We start from the raw sequence: 25477 nt of genomic DNA, 5'->3' as shown, positions 1-25477 counted from the left end.
TCTTTTTTTGAATGCTAAAATATGTCAATAGTCATTTTTGAACGAAGTATTGATTTTCTTATGCCAAACTTCTATTCCAGTTTTGTATCAGAAATTTGAATTTCAATATATGGAGTATGATGTTCTACTTCTCACCAGGGTTGTGCTTCTTATATGCTAAATGTTTCTGATACAGACCAAAATTCTGTGGAGCTAGAGGCCTTAAATGAAGCTCTTCAAGAATTACTTGATGGAATCCAGGTAAAGCTAAAATTTCCTGTGTCACACACAATCCTTTGTGATAACAATTCTAGATGGTACTTTTATTATACTGATCACAGTGGCAAATACAGAGGCCAATATTTAGTTCAAGTTTCAACTGTGTTACTGCTTCCTCTTTTTCTTTTTCACGTCTTTCATTTAACAAGAAAAGTGTGATTGAAGAACTGCTCTACCATACTTCTCAGCAGCAATATAAAATGAAATAATGCTAACGCTATTGACTAAAAAATGAAGTGTTCATACTCACATTAACTGCTCAAGTCAAAAATACTATATAACAGAAGAGAAGTGTATCTCAATCTTTTATTAGAATATAATGATGATGGAACATACTTTAATTTTGAGAGAAGTCATGTACTCATGGTGTATGTGATCCTGTGTTTTTGGTTTTATAAAATGTCCCTTATAGGGGGATCTGGACACTGTGGTTTTATTCTTTCTTTTGAAATAGTTCCTGTAGCTGGGAACATTTAATGTATGGCCCTTCATATTACATACGAGGCAATTCTCAGAAACTGTATATGGTTCAATGAAATCTATGAATGGAATTCCAAGACCAATGTCATGGCTGGGCACATCAATCTGTACAAAATTAGTATTTATAACATCGTTAATTGGCAATTAATTACGTAAAATTGTAAATTTCCTTGATTGTTTGGAGTTTTTGCTAGCTAAGCTGACGGATAATGAACCTGACTGCAGAATACATGGTTTGTAGCAAAACTTAAACGGTCTCCTCTGCAATTTTTTTAAATTTCTATATTCTCATCTTTGCAACGTTTATTGGAATATACACGATGGACTTGGCTTGCAATATTCTGGGATCTGATGTGGCTCTATTTTTGTTGCAAGCAGAGTATTTGAATAAGCCATGTCTACTTGTGTTAGTTGTTACCTTTTTGCAATAAGGTATTAATGGTTTAGGATCTTTGCACTTTCATATCCAATAATCACCAGTTTATTTCATTTTGCACTGGATTACTTACTATTTGGTATATCTCTGAAACCTTGGCCTGCCATCGTTTTTTTTGATTCCTCCAATTTTTTTGCCTTTGTTGAAGTAAAAATTTACGTCTGATTCTGAATAATTTTTAGATTCTTCTTATATAAGAAATTATGAAAACCTTATAGAATTGCCCAAGTTCTGCTTTGTTTGGCAATCTCATTGATCAAATTGTGGATCTTGATGAAAAAATTCTTAAGTTTCTTCTATGGCAAAGAATCAAGATATCTGTACTATTTGCGCTTGAGATCAAAACATGCCCTAACTTGTTTAGGACCCTTTTGTGGGCAGCAGTGTTCATAATACCCTTCTTGTTTGCAGACTGTGCATGATGCCCCTTTTTGTTTGTAGGCATAACAGAAAACATTCCTTGTATTTTTCTTTGCTCAAGAGTGCTTCCTTATCTCGAAGTATCAATACGATTTGAACTATTTAGGTCAAACAGATTTATACTGATAAAAGCTAGTCTTTTATTACAACCAAAAGTGTACTCATCAACAATTTCACTACATGCAGTTACAGTTATTCTGGGAAGTGCTTGTTGGGCACTGACATGTACACATGTTCTTCTGATTTAATTTCTAGCCGCTTCTATCAAATACATTGTAGATATATGTTTTCTATAGGAATTTAATTTTTCTAATACTAAGTTCTCTAAACCTTCTGGCAAGATTCTAAGATTCTGAATTTTGACATATTGATTTCTTTCTAAATTAAAAGAACAGTTCCACTTATATTTAGTGGAAATCTTTTCAAACCATCAACTCCCACAACATTTCACAGAAGCTAAGAGGATTTCATAGCAGGCAGGAGGCTTTGGGACCACTCTCTGCTGCAGTGTCTCCCTATGAAACCGCACTCCGATCAGCTCATCGCGTCATTCTTCACGATGGTCCCCCTTATGTGGTGTCAAGCGGCCACTTGACCCCCTGGCTGGGCCTCTCAGGGCCGTGCAGATCCTCCACACAGCAGCAGCCTTCTACCCTTTCTTCCAGAGGTCTTCAGCGACAGCTTGGGGTCCCTTCTTGCCCTAGGGCCTATCCTTCGGTTCTAGTTGTTTTCTCAGTTGCTCATAGCAGCTAATTGGGTGGTTTATTCTATTGGATCTTGCTTTTGTTTTTCCATTTTATTTCCCCAGACACTGTTTGATGCTCCTTCTGTATGCTGTCATGCTTTGTTTTTGCAGTCCCATGAACCCTTTTGTTCCTCTTTTGTTGGACATGAATAAAGTTATCTTGTTGAGCTAAGAGCTTAAGAGTATTCAACACTGAAACATTTGAAAATCAAAGCTTATGAAGTTAAATGTGAGACAAACGAACATTGAAAATTAAAATAGAATTTAAACTCACAAATGAGTGGCAATGGCTAAGGTCTCTAAAACCACAGGGAAATTTTACATGTTTCTAACTCTCTGACAGCCACAGGAAACTTGAGGTATGTTTCTGAAATGTTCCATTGATTGTTTGCCATATACATTATGGCATTTAAAAAATAAATGATTGGGGACTGGCAGGAAACATTTCATAGCCATCCTTGGGTATCAGAAATCAGAGAATGTAGGAATGGCACGGGGAAGGGAAAATGTATTTCATGGGAATATTGTTTCTGGTATTTGGGAGTCGGAGGAGGTGTTAGAGTCTAGCACATATCAAAATGCTTGTGGTATGTCTTACCATCGAAAGCATCAAGTTTAGTTTTCATCAATAGTGTGTAATATTTTACTTTTTGATAGTATTGTTCTTGATATTATGATGTTTCACATAAAGTATGGGTGTTTTCTATGTATGATTGTGAGCATCTCAGGACAAGTGCTGCATGACATGATAAAGTGAATCCTATCACTTTATGTTTTGCAAGTGTTTGAAAAATCATAATATAAATGGTCATATAATTTCCAAGAATTTTCATAACATATGGATGCACAGTTTTTTTGCTAGAGTATTTTCTTTGATGGGGTTGAATGCATTGTTTGTATTTGGAAAATAAGGAAAAACCTGCTGGCCCACCCATATAAGTGCCAGCTTTTTGGTTTCTTGTTTACATTAGTAATATAATTCTACCTCCATTTTTAAAGGCGATGCTTGTTGTAAAGACTTTGCAGTTATTGGGCATGTAAAGTTTGTGATTTTTTGGCCAGCTCGTTTTAAATACAGCAAGTTAGTTCTTGTGCAATACCTAGATTTAAGTTCATTGCTAAATTTTGGATGGATAATAAAGTATTTAATTCATGTTTTCCTTCTTATTTGGAATCAGGAAGACTTTTATGCAGTTGTGGACTGGGCTTATAAAATTGATCCTTTGCGATGTATCTCAATGCACGGAATTACAGAGCGGTATTTCTCAGGCCAAAAGGCTGATGCAGCTGGTTTTGTGCGTCAATTGCTTGGTGACCTACAAACACGGATCACAACACAATTCAATAGGGTTGATTATTTCTTTCTCATTTTCCTCATAGAAAAACTATTACATTTTTTATCTGTTTTCCTATAGAGAAGGGTCAATAGTTATCCTTGTTCCTCTGCTGACAGTTTGTTGACGAAGCTTGCCATCAAATTGAGAGGAATGATCGTAATGTGAGGCAAGTTGGTGTTCTTTCATATATACCAAGGTAAATTACTAAATTGTATTGTATCTCTACATTTCGAACTTAATTTCTGATATAATATGTATACTGTAGACACATGTACACACATATTGCAGCATATGTTAGTAACACTCTTACTGGGAGATGCTTTTCCCCTGTCTCGGAGAGGAAGACACGTTTCATAGACTTTTAGCATCTCTAGAGACCTCAAAAAGGTTGGAGACTCCAAGACAGTCTTTAAATCCAAAAAGTGAAGTCTCCCTTGTGTCTCCTGATTAAATTTAAAAAAATATATATAATAGTAAATTATTTTATGTAAACTATAATAGTTAAGGCGACATTGAAGAAAGTAAAAAAGGCAAGTAAATTGGAAATCGTTCGCCATTCAAACAGACCAAGGTCGTACAAAATAAAGTGTACAGGTCATGGAACCTTGAACACCAAGCAATACATATAACACAATCTAATCAAGGATCCAATGAGCATTCGTTTCTCTGGTGAATGAACGACCCATTTAGTTCCATTGGCAGATGGTAATGAAGGATTACTGCACAGCATTTATATATTTTTAGCTTGATACAAAGACAGACCTAGTGCCTGATGTTAAATCATTTCATAGGATCAATAATGGTCCTATATAGATCCTTCCATATATGTTTAATGCTAGATGCAAATGCATGGATATGATCATTCTTTTGAAAGTAAATATATTTTCATTCTTATTAAATGCAGAGATATATTCATCCTAATGAATGCAAAGTTATATTCATTCTTATCAAATGCAGTGATGCTTTCCCTCTAATGATGGAAGAGATATATATTCATTCTACACGAATGTAGAGATATATATTCATTTCAATAATACATGATCTGATATAATTCATATCAAGCACGATACAGATATCCTTCATAGAACTTGATTATAATGAATGAGAACATGCCTGGCTCACATATTGTTTGAAAAAGACTCAGTCCAAGAAGCTCAAGATTAATAGGCTGCTTTAATTATATATAACCGGATACAGTGACGTCAACTGAGTAAGGGAGTGAGAGGGATTAATCTCCCCAAATTGGTCTTATTAAATAGATTCAATATTCTATCATAGCGAACATGGAAGGGCTCAATGCATTTGGTGAAAGCATGCATAGGGAAATAATAATATAAAATAAGGTATTAAACTTTGCAAAGTGTAAAGCAATGGGCCCACTGACCAAGTAACTGCAGATCACATTGTCATTAAATATTATATATATAATAGGCAAAGACAAGATATATATTAATCTGAGTATAGAGATCCACCTGAACCTAGTGAAGGTATAAACTTAGTTGAATAAGAAGAATAACGTGCATGCCACCGATTATACATAGTGAAGCTATAAGCTTTTGGTGTCATATATGTGACTGTATGATATAATGAGTCAACCCCCTATGTACATAATGTGGAGGTGACAACTTTCAAATGATTATTACTTTTATCTGTATAGGTTATTGAAAGGTGACAATCTTTCAGTAACTCAATCTTCTATTATGATGGGCATCCTATGATGTCTAAGCAAATCATGATAGATGATAACTTGCATGGTGGATTAAGTTCCTCCAACAAACCATGGCCTTTTATTGTGATGGACATCTTATGATGTCTGAAACAAATCATGATAGATTACTTGCATGGTGGATTAAGTTCCTTAAACAGACCATGGCCTTCTATTGTGATAGACATCTTATGATGGCTGAAACAAACCATGATAGATTATATCTTGCATGGTGGATTAAGTTCCTTAAACAGACCATGGCTGTTCCTATGGTGAGTATCATTGAAGATATGCGTGCACACACCTTCTGAACATTTTTTTGGAGTACTCGCTGAATGTCACATGACTTGACATTTAGGAGGCCATTATTCTAGATATCATAAATGATATGAAAATGTTGAATATCTTCTGATCAAATACATTATATATTACATTGAGGGAATATTTTGTCATGTGTTTATCCTCCCTAGCTAAGAGGGAGTGTTGATGTTGTAGCTTCAATCAGGCTGAACTAATCTAGAGTTGATTCCCTATGGTTATCGGTTAAACATTATTGCATTTGATTAAATCATCAATTAGACACACACACATATAGTTCTTGTTAATAATGTCTAATTGAAATTAACTTCAATAACCAATATTGATTAACATATAGACATGTCTCTTCTACTCATATATATGCATTCAGATCTGCACTTGAAAATCACATAGTGCCATTACATTTGTAGAGATCCTTAATTCATCAATAGACATCAAGGACATTGACAACCTTTTGCTTCATACACTTGTATCAATGACAACTCAACTTTTTGATTGCTACAACTGAATGCTTGTCTTTCAATTTTTTCGTATCCTTTTGCTTGAAGTTGGGAAGTTCTCTTATATTCTCTCAAATTTGGGTTCTTTGATGCTATCTTCATGTAGAATATTTGATATCTCTAGCTACACAAATGGTAATTCCCTCTTGTCTCTCTCTCTAATGAACCCAATTTGGGGGTCCATTGTTTTTATCCGACTTTTCTCTTTTCTTGATTGGTTTTGTTGTATTTCACAACATAAGATTGCTAAAATATAAATACTAAGATTTGACTTCTTCTAATGCTGCGGATTTATTGGTCTTCGAATATGATTAATGTTAAAAGCCTTGTAATCTTTTATTCTGTCAAGCCTTTTACATGCATTGTCTTCCATATTCGGTTTCTTCCTTCTTTAATCGCAGCTTACAGTATGAACCTTTTAACCAATGTTTCGTCAATAGAGTGGTCGCTGCCAGTCACAGTCTTTGTTCATTCAGATTTGGCAGATAAAATATGCACGTTATGTCACTTTCAACGCCTTGACCATTGTGTTCATTTTGAATCACTGTTGTTGCTTATAAGGAAGTTTAATAGAGTGCTGTGATTGTCTGATATCCAATTGTATCAAAAACCTCTTATATTTGCATCAAGGTTCTTTTATTGGAGCGACATTCATATTGTTTGGCGGAAATCTAGATGTAAGCACAGGTTTGTATGCTTTTACCAATAAAGACCCTATTGTTTTTAAGTGCCATTTCTCTACTTCAAACTCTATCATTTCTTATTGATTCCTCCACAAACAGATCTGTCCATTCCCCTTTATCATTACTTTCCTATTTGTTAAGAAAATAACCTGGATAATCCACAGGTCTACGTATTACTCTTCTTGTCATATATTCCATTGAAAATGGCATTGTGTAATTACTTATATTAGTCCTATGGGTGCCAGTGATCTGGGCATAATAATTTTAGTTTTGTATCTTAACTAACCATTAGTTAGGACGGACTAACAATTGTTATATAGATGCCAACTTAGAGCAAAGTAATTACTAATTAGATGCTGAGGGTTATGTCCCTTAAGGGACATACCCTCTGAATGGATATATATACGGGCTGTGAACAGTATGGGGATATACAGAAAAAAAACAGTTTAATCTCCAAGTCTGCATACACTCACAAGTTCATCTGCAACTCTTAATACTCCAGTTCGTACTTGTACCAAGATATATTAAAACATAATATAGGTGTTATTGCTGAGGGTTATTCTTGTGCCTATCTAGTCTTTAGATTTGAAGTCTGATCTGTTATCAGAATCTGCAGATCTTTACACTATTTACTCACTGCTGACGTATATATTCATTTGAAATCCTCTATCATGACTCATCACTGGTTCTGTTGACTTCCATTGACATGCCTTCTATCTCCATGCCATGTATTAATCTTTGATCATTGTATATCATATGTTTAGATACTATTAATGATTTAATTAAACTGTAGTGTTTCCTTTAGTCGTTGCTTGTCTTCACTATATTAAGATTCTTCCCACCTCTGAACGTTTTCATCTTACGATTGTATAATATAGATTATCCTCACGGTTTATACTTATAGTCACCTGTCAGTGGAAGAACATCACATATTGTTGCACACTTTTAACATTAATATATTCTTTGTCGATGTCAAAGCGAGTCTTCACCATATGTCGTGCCATTATATCCAGTAACAGCAATATTCTGTAAACAGTATGAAACTCAGAGATATGTTAAAGCACATCTGCCATCACATAATGGTTGTCAAAAAACTAAAAGATTCATTTCCTTTCTGATTGCTTTCTTATATTGAAGCGTAGAACATCTTTTTAATAATCATATTTCCAAACTTATATCATCTGCTGCAATGATGGATCTGCTCCTGTAGATTGTGATACTATAAATGTCCCGTTTAGGATATTAGATTTAGAGCCGGACTGTACATATCTTATTTTTTTCCCCCTTTTTTTTTAATCCCTCCTATCCTATATATACTTGGATGATAGAATGGATGCGACTTTTAGTCATCTAATTGTTATTTGAATATAATTATGCTTAGTATATATTTTAATCCTTTTATACAATAGATTCTTACATTAAATATTTTAAATGCTCGTATTTAATATTTGTTGTACTTTGGGAAACACACTTTTGATGGTATATATTATAATATATATCATAATTATATTATCATTATCCTTAATTAAAATGTAATTCATGTTATAATAAATAAGTGGTAATATTGGTTTAACTATTTAAATTTTATATATATCTTTCATTATAAATAATTTTAATTTGGATAATAAGTTATTATTATTATTTATTTAACTTCATCAATATAATTATTATAAGTATAATTATAATTTATTTATTTAGTCTTATATTGACTCTAGAAGGTATTATTATTATTTGATTTATTAATAATGATTTGACCTTTAATATTACCTTATTACCTTAGTAACGTATTATTATTATATCAATAATATATTATCATTTATTCTTTAATAATATATTATACCATTAATAATATATCAATATTTCTTTTAATATATTATAACATTAAGAAATAATTTATTTATTCATAATAATTTACTTATATTACCCAAATTAGGGGACATGACAATCCGCCCTTCCTCAAATTGCTTGTCTTCAAGCAATGATTGTTGACACTAAACCTTTATTATGAATTCAATATACAAGTTATACACTAGGAATAAAGAATACATAAGGTATGCATGTAGTTAATGTCATAATGCATGAAGTAAACATCTGAGTACTTGCAAACATGAAGCATACACGAAGAAGACACATTAATGCATGAAGACACGAAGTATGCATGATGCAGACACATGATGCATGAAGGCTCAAAGCATACACGATGCAGACACATCATACATTCTTTTTTGATTTTCACAATGAAGTAGAGTAAAGGGAATGATTTATAAAATATACTTCCCTAATACGCCCTTTGATCATGGACCTGGAACACAAATAATTAATAGCATATAATAGCTCCAAAGAAAAGATGAGTTTTGTGGTGATCCCTTTCTCCTTTACATAATCCTTTGGAAGGAATCTTTCTCTCCTCATTATGATCATCATAAGATGGTAGATTTACAGTGCAGAGGGCGCATGAAATAGGCTACAAGTGATTCCCTGGAGGATATCTGTCATGTGCCCGAATTTATTCCGCTTCTCCCTCCACCAACACCCTACCTTAGGATATCATAGTGTGGATGAGAAGATGAGTGTTAAATTTAATTTATGTAGTTCATTTGGAAGATTTCTTCTTTAGTACATAGACAACTTTCTTTCTCCTTATTATGATCATCTTGAGATGGTAGATTTATAGTGCAGAGGGCACGTGAAATAGGCTACAAGCGGTTCCCTAGAGGATATCCGTCATGTGCCCGAATATACTCCGCCTCTCCCTCCACCAACTCCCTATCTTAAGAGATCATAATGTGGACAAGAACATTAATCTAATGAACATAATTATTTGGCATAGGAATCTTTCTCTCTCCTTATTACGATCATCTTGAGATGGTAGATTTACAGTGCAAAGGGTGCGTGAAACAAGCTACAAGCGGTTCCCTAAAGGATATCCATCATGTGCCCGAAATTACTCCGCTTCTCCCTCCACCAACTCCCTATCTTAAGAGATCATAATGTGGATGAGAACATTAATCTAATGAACATAATTATTTGTTATAGGAATCTTTCTCTCTCCTTATTATGATCATCTTGAGATGGTAGATTTATGGTGCAAAGGGCACGTGAAATAGGTAACAAGCGGTTCCCTAGAGGATATTCGTCATGTGCCCAAAATTACTCTGCCTCTCCCTCCACCAACTCCCTATCTTAAGAGTCATAATGTGGACGAGAAATAGACCCCTATGTACTATCTAATCACATGACTTTCCCTTCCATCATAATTGGTTAAATTCTTTCTTTTTTGGAATATACACTGCTCTATGGACATGTATTTATTCTTTTGTAATGTCAGGTGTAAAACCAATAGTCACTAAACTATGATAGGTCACTGCACCTCATTTCATATATTTCCATGGTGTTCAATACTTCACTTGAGTTGAATGAATTAAGAATTAATGCTTGAGTAGGAACAAGGCACAGTCTATAGAGATGCCCATGCTGAACTCCAATAACCTTAGCTGTTTTGATATTAGAATTCTTTGGCCCTATAATAACTTGACCACTTGTCAATGCAATTTGATATCCCTTGTTTCCAAGGCTAATACTGAGACAAGATTCGCTTGATTCCTGGAACAAATAGAACATTATTTAATTATAGGGAGATGTCATAATTTACTTTTAAGGAGGCAAATCCAATTCCTTCAAGGGCATAATTGGAATCATCTCCAATAATCACTTGGTCGAAATATTTACTTAAACTCTTTTAAGTGGTCCTCTAAATCAATGTGTCGATACGCACCATTGTCAATTATCTAGGTGCTATGATCAGTAGGTACATGACTTGAAAGTGTTGAATAAAATAAGAATTCATCTTAATCCTTTTCTATATCAATTTTATAATCTTCAACTGTACTAGCTTGGGTTTTAGAGCGTTGTTTGCATTGATTTGCAACCAATTTTGTTATAGTTATAACATCAGATCTTTGATACGTCTCTTCTCCTTATGAATGACCATTAGTGGATGCCTTGTCATTCTTTCTTTTAAAATTATTTTTCCTGTTTTCCTTCTTTGAAGATTGAGTTGTTAGTACATCTGTATCCTCATTACTATGGTCTTTGTTAATCCTCTAGTAATCCATCTTGATTCCTCTTGTAAACAATCTATCTTATATTAATCAAACTTCAGAAATTTTGATCTTGCACCAATGCCTCGGACAAATTCCAAAGAGTCAGTCAGTCCATTTAGGGAAAGCATTGATAATTTCTTACTGCCAACAATATGACCAATAGTTGAGAGTCAGTCTCTTAGTTCAGAAATTTTCATAAAATATGACATTATTGATTCTCTATTAGTCATTATAATTTGGTGCAACCTTTGTTTGAATGCAAGTGTTTTGCTAGTGTTGTTAATATCATACATGTTCATTAATGTCATAAACATTTCTCTGGCAGTCTAAAGTTTGGATATGATTAGCACAATGTGTTCTTTTACTGATTCTACTATCATCCTCTTACCCTTAATGCTGTTTTTTCTTTTTTCGAAAGTACTTCTCCATAACCTTTGCAGATTAGTGAAATGAGTTTCCTTCATGCTGTTGTCATTCTTTTTATTTATATTCCTTATGTACATGCTATTGTTAAGGACGATGACCTTATCTCATCCTTGAGTGTGAACATAATGTGCATTATCTTACCCTTCTGTCAGATCACATTTTCCATATCTATGGTTGATTCTTCCTTGTAATTGATAGGCCTTATTATCATTCCCTCTATCACTTCGTAGCCTCTTATTGAGAATCATCTTCAAGATTCAATTCATATCACTGACATGTTTATAAAATATAATCGATATTTGTATTTATTCATTGGACTTGTTTATTGGTTATCTATTTAGTGATATATTTTCACTCCAATTTCTATTGAGCCACCATACCCCTTCAATGGAGTCTACCCAAATTAGGGGACATGACACTCTCACCTTCAATAGAAACTTCTACAGACCATAAATGACCTTTCTCTTTCCAAGGGCTGCTCACACTAAAAGATTACTTCTGTGTTACCTTCCAAGGTCATATTCTCCTCTCTGTTTCTGTTATTCACAGTTAATTGGATTGCCCATATGTCACATTGGCTGCCTCAAGACTTGATCAGTTTGCTTCTCTCTTGTTTAAGTTTCTTTTGAAGATTCCTTTCATAATTCTTCCTCTTTACATTAATACTTACTTCCTCATTATAAATAATGCCATTTAATGGAAATTGTCTAGCCCTTGAATTAAATCATAGTAAAGCATGCTAGATTTTCTTTATAAGTGATAATTAGCAATCCTTTGAATTCTTCTAAATCGCACCTTCCAAATTTTGTAAGTGCTTGGTAAGACTATATGGTCGATTAGTTGCTCCAATTATAATAACAAGAGCAGGAGACTTAAGTCCATGCAAAAAGATACTTATGTATCCTTGCTTATCAATTAGGCTTTGGCCATCTTCCTTTCTCAATAAATTCTCCTTTGACCAAAGTTTCAACACTCAAACTTGACAAGGCTGACTCGAATCATGACTTGGCAAAAACTCAACAGAAGCTGACAAAGTGAAAAGAACCATTTAAATTTAGAGAATTTAAGGATTTAAAACTTGTTTCATGCACCTCTTATTAAATACAGCTTAAAGGCACCATAATATCATTAAATAAAAGCTGATCACATACCTAAATAGACATTGATCACATAAGTACAAACACAAATTAATACACCGACTACAATTATTATATTAACATATAACCAATATTATCAAACACGACTAATAGGCACTTTCAGCCAACTACATCATCCCCCCCCCCCACTCGAAAAAAAGAAAAGAAAAGAAAATATGTCGTCTAGGTGACAAGTATACGTCAAGTAATATCTACGATTACTAATGAACCAATTATATGTTTGAAGTTTTGAACCAATGATAAATAAATATTGAATGTGTTTCAGGTATGAATTAACGCCTTCAAAACCACAAAACTCCATAATGTGCTTCATTTTCTTGAATTTTTAAGATGCTAAAAATATTATTGATAAAACCCAAAAATACAATTTCTAATCTCTTCCTTCCTAATCTCTTACTTGTTGAACAAAGCACAAGATCTTAAGGAGTTGCAACTGTCATATGGAAAGGTGGCATTCATGTAGTGGTACGATGTACGACACAATCAAAACAAGTTAAAACATTCATTTTTCCCCCAAACAAGAAAATTGTCGCTGGCTGAGTTTCGTTATTGGTACTTCACGAGTCACATTGAGACTTGCGACTGACCATGACTCAACAAGTCACTCACTAACCTCGTCTTAGTCTGAGTCCCAGTCCTTGTGACTTAATATAGGCTACCTAGCGTGCATCTCACTGAGTCTAGATGAGTCAATAAACATTGCCTTTGACATCAATGACAACCAATTGCTTCATACACTTGACACCAATGACACCCTTTCCAGCATATGTCAATGCGATGATTGCATTAATCATTATTATTGTTCTATCCATGTTATGATATCGACAATTGAAGAATGCCTTATTGTTGTTATGATGTTAGCAATTTCATGATATGAATATTTGAAGATTTCCTTATCCTTGTTTTGATGTTATTAACTTAATCATATGAATGTTTGAATTTTCCCTATCTTTTATTTTCTCTCTTTTCTTAAAAAGATGCTCCCCTTTGTTGGCCCCTACTTTCCCAAGAAGTTGTCTAAAAACAATTCGCCCCAAAATGCATCCCCTTGTCTTGGAAACCTTGTGGAACATAGGGGCAATCCTAATTCAAGTAGTGTTGGCTAAAAATTTTGTTCGTCACTAACTACAACTTACAAAATTGTGACTTTAGGCAATGTTTCATGAGATTTCTCTCTCCTCTCAACAATAGGGGATGTTCCCTTCTTACCGTAGGTGCTTTAAATAGGAACTTAATTGAATTTACAAAAAGGATGGTTCTCTTAGTCAATTCCTTTTTTTTCAAGAATGATTTGCATACAACTATAGTTTTCCAACCTAACAAAAAGTGCTTTATTGCTATGATAATACCAGTGACCTTAGAATTGATGTAAGAACAACACCAGGGGCAGCAATTTACTTTTTATATTTTGTAAAACAAAATAGGAACCCAAAGTCTCCTGCATTTGTCTCGAATAAAGATTCAAGCAAAATAAATAGTAAGACACGAAGTCTCTTACTAGATACTCTCAAAATTAATAAAAGCACTTACAACTGAAGCCCAAAGTCTTTAGCTCTAAGTAATCAGCTAGTACTATCTTTTACAATTTGTCTTTCTGCAGCACAAAGTCTTCAAAAGTTCAAATTGGCTTTGAATGCAGTAGGCAGCTCAAAGTCTTCACGATTAAATTCAAATCCCTCTTGATCAAAGCTCAAAAACTCACTATCAATATACAAAAAATATTGTCACTTTACACCTTGAATCAACACAAAGTTTGAAAACAATTTGCCTCTTTTTTTGATAGCAATTTAGATCTACATCCAAGCACAAAGTCTTAGAGTGCAGATATAAACTGACAGATTTTGCTTTCGTTGCCAAAAGATGATTATTTACAATCATCTTCCTCCTTTATATAGGAAAATAGGAGAGAGAAAGGTGGATGAAAAAGTCGAACAACCTCAACTGCCATGACTTATCTCTAACTAACTACTTTGACTTTATTCAAAGTTGCATGCCTAATGCAATTGCAACTTGATTACATGTTACAAACTTGCATGTGATACTATCACATGCAACTACATCTTGTTTTTCCATTGCATGCAATATGTCAATTACAAATAATATTCTAAGTGTCTTACAAGACACAATTCTATTACATCAAGCTTTATTGGTCTTCATGCTGGTACAAGATGCCAAATATTCTACGATTGTTGTGCTCATGTTTGGTGGAAGTGTCTTGAATTGGAGTATCAATATGCATCCTTGATTATTTCGTTGAGTGTTCATTGACCAACTTGAAAACACTTTATACTTATAATCATTCTTTCACCTCCTTGTAGGCTTCATCATGTGATCACTCTTGCTTTGCGTTCCTCTTTCTTCTTTGCATGTTTGGGGTTATGTCTGTTGTCGTTATCGAGTTTCTAGAAAAAGCCATTTTATGTTCCTTCAAGCATAGATGGGTCCATTTCTCATTTTTGATGTGTATAAACATGGATTTGGGTAAAGTATGAATAGGGAAAGTGTTTGGGATGATTGCAGACAGCAAATGAGCAAATGGGTTAAGCTCATAATGGCTCAATAATGAGTTAAAAGAACCAAAAATAGGTTTTTTGGAGTGGATTGCATACGCGGACAACGAGCTTTAAGATGTGCAAATCAAGAGTGAACTGTAATGAAATAGAGACATAACATGCTTTAACAGGTGTAATTCATACTACGTATCCAACAAGCATATGAGAAAATTCTTCTTCATCCACAGGGCAGCCATATGGAGGTTCATGGAATGCGTATTGGTGGGACTTGCACTTGCATTCTCATGAGAGGAAAAGAGGGGCTTGCTTCCATATTTGAACGAGATTTTATCCCCGACTGCATATGCAACTAAATCGGACCTTGCATATGCAACTTGATGAAGAAGACGCAAGAATAGAAGAAGCAACTTGACATTTACAAAACAGATGCAAATCTGAAAATGAAAATGATGAGACTTGTATACACAACATAACAAATATATACAATAAAAACCTTAAGAAAAATAATAAGGAATCAATCATTTTTCTCAAAAAGTGAGAGAAGAAGTCATTTTAAGGACTTGTGAAAAATCTGAAAATGCAATCAAAGAGATATCCTAGATTTAGAAAGATTGCAAGATGAAGTGTTAAATAGACTTTGAATCTTAACTCAATCCTTGCAAGAGATGAGTCAAAATTCATAGCTTGCTAAGTGTAGGAAGTTATAGCAAAAAATTAGATCATTCTAGCAATCGTTTTGACCAAGCAATATGCCACATGCAAAGAATTTGGAAAATGGCATCCAAAGCATATCAAGTGATTTAGAAGACTTGAATGCAAACTAGGAAGGACAGGAAATGCTTTCAAACTTACCTTGATCTAATCACCTTTTGTTTTGTTGCAAATTGTTCAAAACTAGGGCGTTTTGAGCAAAAACGTGCCCTAGATGAGTTGAGAAATGAAGTTAACACTCAGCAAACTCCATTTTTGAGTAGCCCAATGTGTTCTTTGGGTGATTTAAGGCAAAAATGACGCTTAGATCATCAAGAATGACCATGAAATTCTCAAGATATGAGCATTTGAAGGCTGAAAAATCTGTTTTTGGAGAAAAACGCCCATAAAAGTGAAGTTTTGGGAGCCAAAAAATGTGTTTTCGAGCAAAAAATCGCCACTTTGGGTGTTCGATAAAAAAGCCTTATTTTATGAAGTAAAAATGCACTTGTTGGTTGCATTTGCATGTGAAAAATGTGCTAAAAAATCCTTCAAATGTAGGCTGCAAGTTGAAAACGAGATTTCTTTATGCAAATGCATATATTATAATGCATGCAATGTGCTCCAAAATTGTCATTTTTCCTTATAAGGTTTTAAAATCCACTTAAACACACTTTTGGAAAGAAAATACACATTTTAAAACTCATGCAATTGCTTGGAAAATTGCCACCATGAGCTTTTAGTGAACAACTTAGTGCAAAACACACTTTTGGAGACCATTTACATGTTTTTGAAATACATGCAATTGGGCAAAAAATTGCCACTTTGCCTTGGTGTGGTTTGAAAACATGAAAACACATTTTAAAATGCATGTAATTGGGTCAAAAAACGCCACTTTGGCCTAGGCTAAGTGAAATGGGTTTTTAAATATTGCATACACATGCAATTGGGTCCAAAATCTCCACCTGGTGCATTTACATGTTATTAAAACATGTATTTTAACTTTAAAAGTCCATTAAGTGGTAATTTTAAAAGATGTATATGCAATGGGTTAGAAAAACCCCATTTAAATGCATTAATATAATTAAAACAAACTTATACATGCAACAACATATGTAAATGGGTTAGATTTTGTCACTTACATTGATTTAATAAGTTTTAAATATGCAAATGCATATTAAAAACCCACTTAACACATTAAAACATGTTATTGCATTGAAAAAGTCCATTTAAATTAATGCTAGGACTTATATTTTATTATTAGTAGGTTTTCACATAATGATTTGTATGTTGATGTATGCAATGTGTAATAAAAATCCCACTTTGTGACTTAAGTTGTCTCATGTAAAAATATCTAATATTTAACTTTAGTTTTTAATAAAGTAACATGAAAAATAGTCTTGAAAAAGGCTATTTTCATAAAACATAAAAAACTATGGTCAAATCAACTCTAAATGAGCTGAAATTTTAAAATGGACCCCAAAATCCACTTTAAATACCAAATATAATCTTATGTCGTGCAATTGCCAATAAAAAGCCCACTTTTATGAGGTTTTTAATAAAAATATGCAGTTGACTTAAAAAATCCCACTTTTTCCCTTATAACTTGAGCTAGACAACTTAGATTTTGACCTAAGTTAATTTGAAACAAGCGGAATTCCAAGGGCTATTCACCTAAGGCAAAAGCAAAAGCAAAAACTATTTACAACACAAAGAAAAACAAAGCAAAGACAAGAAATTTAACTAAAAATTGAGTGCTTGCAGTGGGAGAAGGAAAACGCTTCCATACAAACAATTGGGGATAACCTCAACGGAAAACCTTCAAAAGAACACATAGACAAGACTACATAAGGAACAATTCAGAGATAATGAATTTTTTTCATGATGCCTCATCAATGTGTAAAACAAAGAGTATGTGCCTATGAATCCATGAGGACAATAAGAAGTCAAGCTTGTATTAACATTTTTGAAAGCTATTTTGGGGTTAGTGTGCTATGCAGGGGTCTTAAAAGCAAATTTAAACTTATATGTGCCTGAAAATTATTTAAGGTTGGTATTTTTCTTCTATATTTGCATTTTGAATATTGTTTACCGTACTGGTAAAGAAATCAACGCATACAGACAATGGAACAAATAGCATGTTAGCCGACTGGACGGTCCGGCGGTGTTTCTGTATTCTGTAGCCGACTGTCCGGTGGTGTTTTGTATTCTATAGCCGACGGTCCGGCGGTATTTTGTATTCTGTAGCCGATGGTCCGGTGATGTTTTTGTATTCTGTAGCCGACGGTCCGGCGATGTTTTTGTATTCTATAGCCGACGTCGTCGGTGAGTAGTTTGTAGCGGATATAATATTTGTGGCCGACGGACTCCTTCGGGAAGGTTCGGCGGTAGTATTTATATCCCATCTGGGATCATTGTAAAGAATCATTCATCTACTATTGCGAGTATAATTCTGCTATTCTGCTATTATTGTCTGTATGCGTTGATTTCTTTACCAGGACGGTAAACATAGCAGACTTATATTATTCGCATATGCCGGAACATTACATTATGCTTGATAAGATAAGATTCAATGATAGATGATGATTTACAATGATCTCAGACAGGATATAAATACTATCCGCCGAACCTTCCCGAAGGAGTCCGTCGGCCACAAACATTATGTCCGCTACAAACCATTTAACCGTCGGCTACAAAATACAAAACACCGACGACAATCATTCTGTCGGCTACAGAAACACCGCCGGGACCATCCAGTCGGTTGACACCATCCCCCCCAAAAAGAAAAGTCGTCTCCTGACGACTAACAAAATATGTGAGACAAATTAATAAACAAAATACATTAACGGACTAATTACAACAAGATAAATCTGCTTTTGACACATCACTGTCACCTTCGTCTCGTGCCTGTAGCCTCTGCTAACACAACACTGCCTCCTTAATGAAGCTGACCTTGATAGCCACCGGTGCTGCTTACTCTGTTTTCAACTCCTCGGTACCCTGAGCCAAGTGTCGCTGCACTGCCTCCAATTGGATGATCAGCTCCTCCCGAGCTCTCTACGCATCCACCAAGATAGCTTCTTGGCCAACACCTACTCCCAGTGCCTCTGGTACACGGACAGTCCATGCCTGTAGCAACTTCAACTCTTCTCAACTAGTCAGACTCCCACGACTGATATCCGCAACAACTGGGGGTCCAAGGGGCAACGCCCTCACAGGGTCCTGGGGCGACGCCCTCGCCGCCAAGACCAAATTAGCACTTCGCAACCCACACAAAAATGCACGGAGCACACCATTTCTGTCATTTTCTACCGATTCTACACTCTTTCTAACAACCACTGATGTGTCCCCTTTCCTTTGGCATCATCTGCAACTCATTCTGAACAATTTGAATCTGTCGTCGTTTTTTTTCTTTTTTTCTTTTATAGAAAGCTTCCTGCCACCTTCCCCTACCGAAATCAAGACACCTCTGAAGCAAGTTCATGGAATAAACCACTGCGGAAAGACTGTGACGGAAATGATTTGCAGGGACAACTGATGCCCGCGGAAGGAAAGACGCCCATAGAAGGAAAGACACCCGCGGAAGGGTGAAGAGAACATAACGCCTGCAGGAACCCTGGCCTTCTCCAAACACGCCCACGGAAAACTTCCCACAGAATGCAAGACCAATGTACAAAAACAATCTTGTCCGCGGACGGTCAAAAGCATCTACGAAAAATAGAGAAAAAACCCTTTGTGAAAAGATGAAAAACATCCGCAGGAACCCGGCTACTCCGTGGGGAAAACTCCGGACTCATCTGCGGAAAGAAGGAATGACTACGTGGAATACTTCCCGCGGACAGCTGCCCGCCGGACATGCGCCCGCGGGACACAGTTCGCGGAAGACCACCCGCAGACAACTGCCTCCCGGACATGTGCCCGCGGAAGACCTCCCGCGGACAACTGCTCGCCGGACGTTTGCGGACAGGCTGCCCACGGGACAGTAGTGGTGAGTATTCTCGCCTGTCACGCGGGTGACCCAGGTTCGATCCCCGGCAACGGCGCCAAATGTTTACCGTACTGGTAAAGAAATCAACGCATACAGACAATGGAACAAATAGTAGACTTATATTATTCACATATGCCAGAACATTACATTATGCTTGATAAGATAAGATTCAATGATAGACGATGATTTACAATGATCCCAGACGGGATATAAATACTATTCGCCGAACCTTCCGAAGGAGTCCGTCGGCCACAAACATTATGTCCGCTACAAACCATTTACCCGTCAGCTACAAAATACAAAACATCGACGATAATCATTCCGTCGGCTACAGAAACACCGCCGGGACCATCCAGTCGGCTAACAAATATATAGAAATATACAATGCATCTAAAAGTCTACAAATTTAGTAGAGCTCTAGGTTCATATTTGTTTTTTGAAATGTGCTATGTCTAAAGGCCTTGCAATGGTGATTACATCATTTTAGACATTGAAATTTGATGTGCAACAAACCATAAAGATTATGACAAATTTCATATGCAAGTCTTGTTAAAATTGTGTTTGAGGACCTCATTCCTCAGTGTACAATGGTACATTTGGATTGCACTTTGGATAGTCTAGAAAGAATGCCAGAATTCGAAAGGAGTTTGGGTTTGATACTTGGAAGAACTAATTTCCACCAAAGTTATTGAAGGTGAGTCTTTGTAATGACAACTTCTTGACTGGAAGATCCAAGGGATAAATTCACCACTATAAACATAAGTGTTGATTAGGATGATAGGTGGCTTTTATTGTTAGTACGTTGCCGCTGACCTTTGAGCCTCCTATTGAATTTTCAAACCTAGTGATCAAAAGTTGGATGAATTCTGGATAAAATCAATCCACATTCGTTTTAAACACAATGTAGGTAAAGACATATGAGTTAATCTTCTTATGGACATTGAGAGAGCGCATTTATTGTACAATACTTATAAGGTAGCTGCCTAAATTGTTTGAAAAGCTTAAGTGGTTTCAATCCACTTTATAAGTTCTGCATGAAATTGGAGTTTGCTAACAAGGTGCACACATAGGGAAGATGGAGAATTGAAGGTTGAATTGCTAGGCTTGTTCATTATTTTATCTTAGATTTTTTAGATGCCTAAATAATGATAGTATTCAAAGGCGTTTGGTAGCTTTATAGGAAGCTAACATAAATGTTGAATATGGTGCTTTGATAGAGAATTGTACATAGGTTTTGGTGGAATTGTCTCTGAGGAAACAACCCATGGTTGCATATGGCTATATAAGGTCAAATTCATAGTAGATGGCTCTTTGGATATGTACAAGCGTTCTCTTATTGCAAAAGTATTTTCAAAATAAAAGAGCATAGAATATGAGGATACCTATGATCTTACAATAGAGATTCGATGAGGAGGTTTTCATGGTGTAGATTGAGGGTTTTCATTTATTTACTTGTGATCATTTGGTTTGTCAGTGATTTAAGTCATTGTGTGGGATCAAATAGACCATGTTGGTATTTAAAAATTGATTAGCATTGCAAAATTCTACATAAGGAGTCTGTTTTATCTGATTCTTAAAGTCAAAAGAGTTGTTGATGACATTGTTATCCTTGTTGTATATGTTGACAATCATGCTAGCATAGGTTGTGGCCTCCCATTCTTTAGTGGGCGAAATCATATTTGTTCTTGATTTTTATTATTTCTTTTTCAGGTCTTCTACTTTATCATTTTTGTGATTGACAAAATGACCATGTTACTTTAATGGTTTAGGTCTTGTATGCCATTATCTTTTTTGGTAATTTTAAAATGGTAGTGCAATCCTTCTCTACATTCATTGAGGTTAGGCTGAAGCTATGAGCTAATAGAGATAATTATTCTTCCATTATTGAACGCTTCTATAGAGAGATGATAGGAAGTTTAACATATCTAACATCTAACCAACTAGATCTTTTCTTTGTTGTTAGTTGTCTTTCATGATTATTAGCAAAATTGAAGTCTTCTTATAAGACAAGAACTAAGTGAGTTTTGCAATATGTCAAAGGCACTTTCGACTTTGGCATTCAATATACAAAGAAAACAAATTTGGCTTGACAGGTTAAATAGACTTAGATTTGATTGGATTGGCCAATAATTGTTTATTGATTACTGTAATAACCCCAACAAGTTATAACTTCTTCAAACACCAAAATTTGCTCTAGTTCAGTTGTTTGACATTTTGTCAACACCTTTCAAGCAAGCTCTGAGACCAATGTAATATCCCCTTACAAGGAACTAATAAACAAGTGCAATTCTTTTGGTATTTTCAATGCAAATACATGGAAACTAGATATGAAATGCAAAACAATTGACATTCAATAATGACTACAGTATTGCCAAAATTTGATTCCGAATTATCACAGCAAAATCATATGCTTATGAAGTACAATGATAACTACTCATAGTTACAAGAGGAAGCTGATAATAGTGATGCCCAAGAATGGAAATGAATCAAACATAGTTATTGCAGCATGGCATCATGCATGCGTACTGTAGCAGCCAAAATCTGTTCTCCAATTTAAGCACAAATAAAACTCCTGAATTGAAGCTCTCCTGAATACCAAATTCAATGGATATTTCACCACCTCAAATGGTTGCAACACTGAAGAGTTGAGGTTCTCCAATGGCTGACTGAAATCGGAAACCTTAGTTTCTTCTCCCAACTTAATATCAAATGCAATTCACAATAATCGGATGATAAACAATGAAGCTCTCACCTCTATTTATACTTTTCCTTCACCCTTCTAGAAGGAAATAAAATATTTAATAATTGCATTCTCTAGAAGTTTCTCCCTTTCCAATAATTAATGTGCTTTTAGGAAATTAAATTACTAGAAGTTTCCCCCTTCCAATAATTAATGCACTCGCTAGAAGCTTCTCTCTTGCAATACAATAATTATTTGTGCTTCTAGAAAATTAAATTACTAGAAGTTTCCCCCTTCCAATAATTAAATTAATTAAATATAAAGTCACCTTTTTATTTTAATTTATTTAATGACTTTATAAGAAATTAATTTAATCAATTTCTCCTTATTTCTCCACTTAGCCTTGGAGAATGTCAAGGCTAAGAACTCCACTGAGATGCTAAAAAGGGGACAATACAATTACCTAAGTTGTTGATCCTAATACTAATATAGATTCAAGTTCATGTTCAGATCTTGAGTCGGCCTTTTTCTGGCCACTTGCAATATAGATTTTAATAGTTGATTTTGTTCATTTTTTCTCTAGGTTGCTAGCTCTTCTGCCGTTGAGTGGAATTGGAGTACATACACCTCTATCCACTTACTGAAGCATAACCGATTGGGCTTAAAAAATGTAGAAGACTTGGTGTTTGTTCACAACAACTTGTGGCTCCTATCAAATAAGGATCCAAAATACAAGAAGAGGGCAAAGAAGTTTGGGATGTGGCACCCAAGTCTACTAACTTGGATATGATGATTCAGGATCTTTCTAGAGCCATGTTGCTGATGTAGATGACAAGGAGGATGGCACAACTTCCTCTAGTGCTAGTGGAACTGGTTTTGGTTCCAATGATCATGGGGATCTATTACTTGGAGCCACTCAAGACCCTAGTGGTCCACATTTTTTAGATAACCCATTTGATTATTGAGAACACTTTCATGATTATCGAATGATGTTTCAAATGTTTTTGAAATATGTCTATAATTATTTTCATGAATTTGATGTGATGGCTTTCTTTTGAATCACAGTTTTTATCTTTGACATCTGGCATTGACCAATGGCCAGATATCATAGATTTATAGTATGAAATGATTTAGTTTTATGATTATGTATATTTCTCTTATTTTTATTGAGTATATAATGCTCGTGTGCACACACGCACACACATGTATATGCACACTCACAAATTCCTATGAATAATAATGGGATTTTTTTCACAAATCCACAAATCTGATTCTCAAACTCGAATCAGGAACTTAGAGTTATGGGAATGGAAAAGGAAGGAGATGGATACAAGGGAATGAGTATGAATAGGAAGGCTTTGGATGTGGTAAAGGAAGGGTACACAAAAATCAAGGGATAAATTCAATTTTAAGGATGTAAGAAGGAAGAAATAACATCATCATATAAAAGGGAGGAAGATAAAGGATAGCCAAGAAATGCAAAACTTGGGTTCCACTCCAAAACAAAGCTCCAAAGGAAGGACTCAAAAGGTCCATCGAAAAGAAAGCACACAATAGGAAACTTGATTGTGTACTGATCAAATTAAGGAAGAAATGCTTATTTTTTTAGATTTTTGGGAGGCTCAGCTAAGTTTTTGGGGAAACGCATGCTAGAAAAGTTTTTAGAGTGGTGGGTGTACCTAGCATCTCACTTGAGGGTATCAAATTCATAGGGAAGGATGATGGAGGAAATTAGCCCAATGAGGTCAGTTCATGCAAAACTAGGGCATGAGATATGAGAAATAACGAAAAGTTGGTCAAAAGAGGGGGAAAAGCACATCAAATGTCTGATACAAAAGTTTAATGCTAAATAGGTTGGGTAAGTACTAAATGGGAAGTAGAGGGGTTGGGGTTCTAGAATACATGGGAAAGGGGCCACCAAAGTACGTACAGAAAATTTAAAACAGGTTCAGCTGGGATAGGCTGGGTGTGGAAACAGAAAACACAGGGTTGGAAAAAGTTGAAACGGAGGCCTAAAAATGGCTGAAAAGGTAAACAAGTGGGAACACATAAACTGAGTGCAAAACATGATAATAGAAATTATAGAGTGCAATTTTTGTTATTATACCTCTGTATCTAAAATCTAGACCCAAGCCCAACTCGAACTGATATATATATCCAGAGAGTGATGGCAAGCTGATTACTAATTTAAACGACTTGAAAGCTCAGCAATTAGCAAACATGGTTAAAAAAGAATAAAAAGCCACACAGCAAAATGCACAAATATTTAATTTCTTTAGTCAGATTGAGGAATCAGAGTGAGCTAGTGACATGAGTGAAAAAGTTATTTAGATCAATTAAGACTTAAACGTCCTTTGTATGCCTCTTAAATTTGTTTAATGCAAATTTATTTTTAGAGTTTGTCAGACGAGTGGAATTTGACAGGTAGGACTTCCTAAGTTTATCATTGGTAGGACCTTCTAGAAAACTTAGTAACTTGAAGTTTCAGGATTACATACTTGCAGTTACTAACTTGCTCTGTGACTTGGTGAGTACTTTGAAAGTTCAATGCTATGATTGGTACACATATATATTACAAAATTAATAATAATATTGTATACATATCCTTATATTGCACATATGTGTGTATTATTGTATCTTAGGGTGCATAGAAAACTAGTGTGCCCATGTCAAGTAAGTTATAATGTCGAGTTCTCACATAATCCAGGGTTCTCACATAATTCAGGAAAAAACACAACTCAATTAAAAAATTAGAAAAATGGGATTTTAAGTGTTTAAACAATTGATGAAATCCAAAAAATAAATGCATTAACATGCCAACTTAAACAATAATTTTTAGTTAACTGATTGTGTGATCATTGCTAGTCATCCTTTTGACACAGAATTATTAGGTAGGATCCTTATTGTGTTCATTGAATATTCTTGTTGTAAATTCAAAAATATTTGTTCTAGTCTTGGTTAGATTAATAATCTATTGGCTTAGCACAAACTCCTGCTCATAAGCTGTCTCTTCTAAACAATTTTCTATAATTTTTCTG

The 25477-nt window shown here is 34.9% G+C and overlaps 1 protein-coding gene across 2 annotated transcripts in view; it reads left to right on the top strand.

Annotated features, from left to right (window-relative positions):
- LOC149563657 (exocyst complex component SEC3A-like) overlaps positions 1–25477 on the top strand; it is a 324907-nt gene that overhangs the window by 241936 nt on the left and 57494 nt on the right. For both annotated transcript variants that reach the window (XM_089826818.1, XM_089826819.1), the window contains exons 17-19: positions 176–240; positions 3518–3688; positions 3793–3872. In XM_089826818.1, coding sequence (XP_089682944.1) covers positions 176–240; positions 3518–3688; positions 3793–3872 — 316 coding nt within the window. The remainder of the gene's footprint in view (positions 1–175; positions 241–3517; positions 3689–3792; positions 3873–25477) is intronic.

Source organism: Cupressus sempervirens, chromosome 4 (genome assembly GCF_028749045.1).
Source record: "Cupressus sempervirens isolate cs-2001-9-10 chromosome 4, ASM2874904v1, whole genome shotgun sequence".
In the NCBI taxonomy this organism is placed as follows: domain Eukaryota; kingdom Viridiplantae; phylum Streptophyta; class Pinopsida; order Cupressales; family Cupressaceae; genus Cupressus; species Cupressus sempervirens.
Note: the sequence above shows the minus strand (reverse complement) of the source record. Positions and strands in the feature narration are given on the sequence as shown.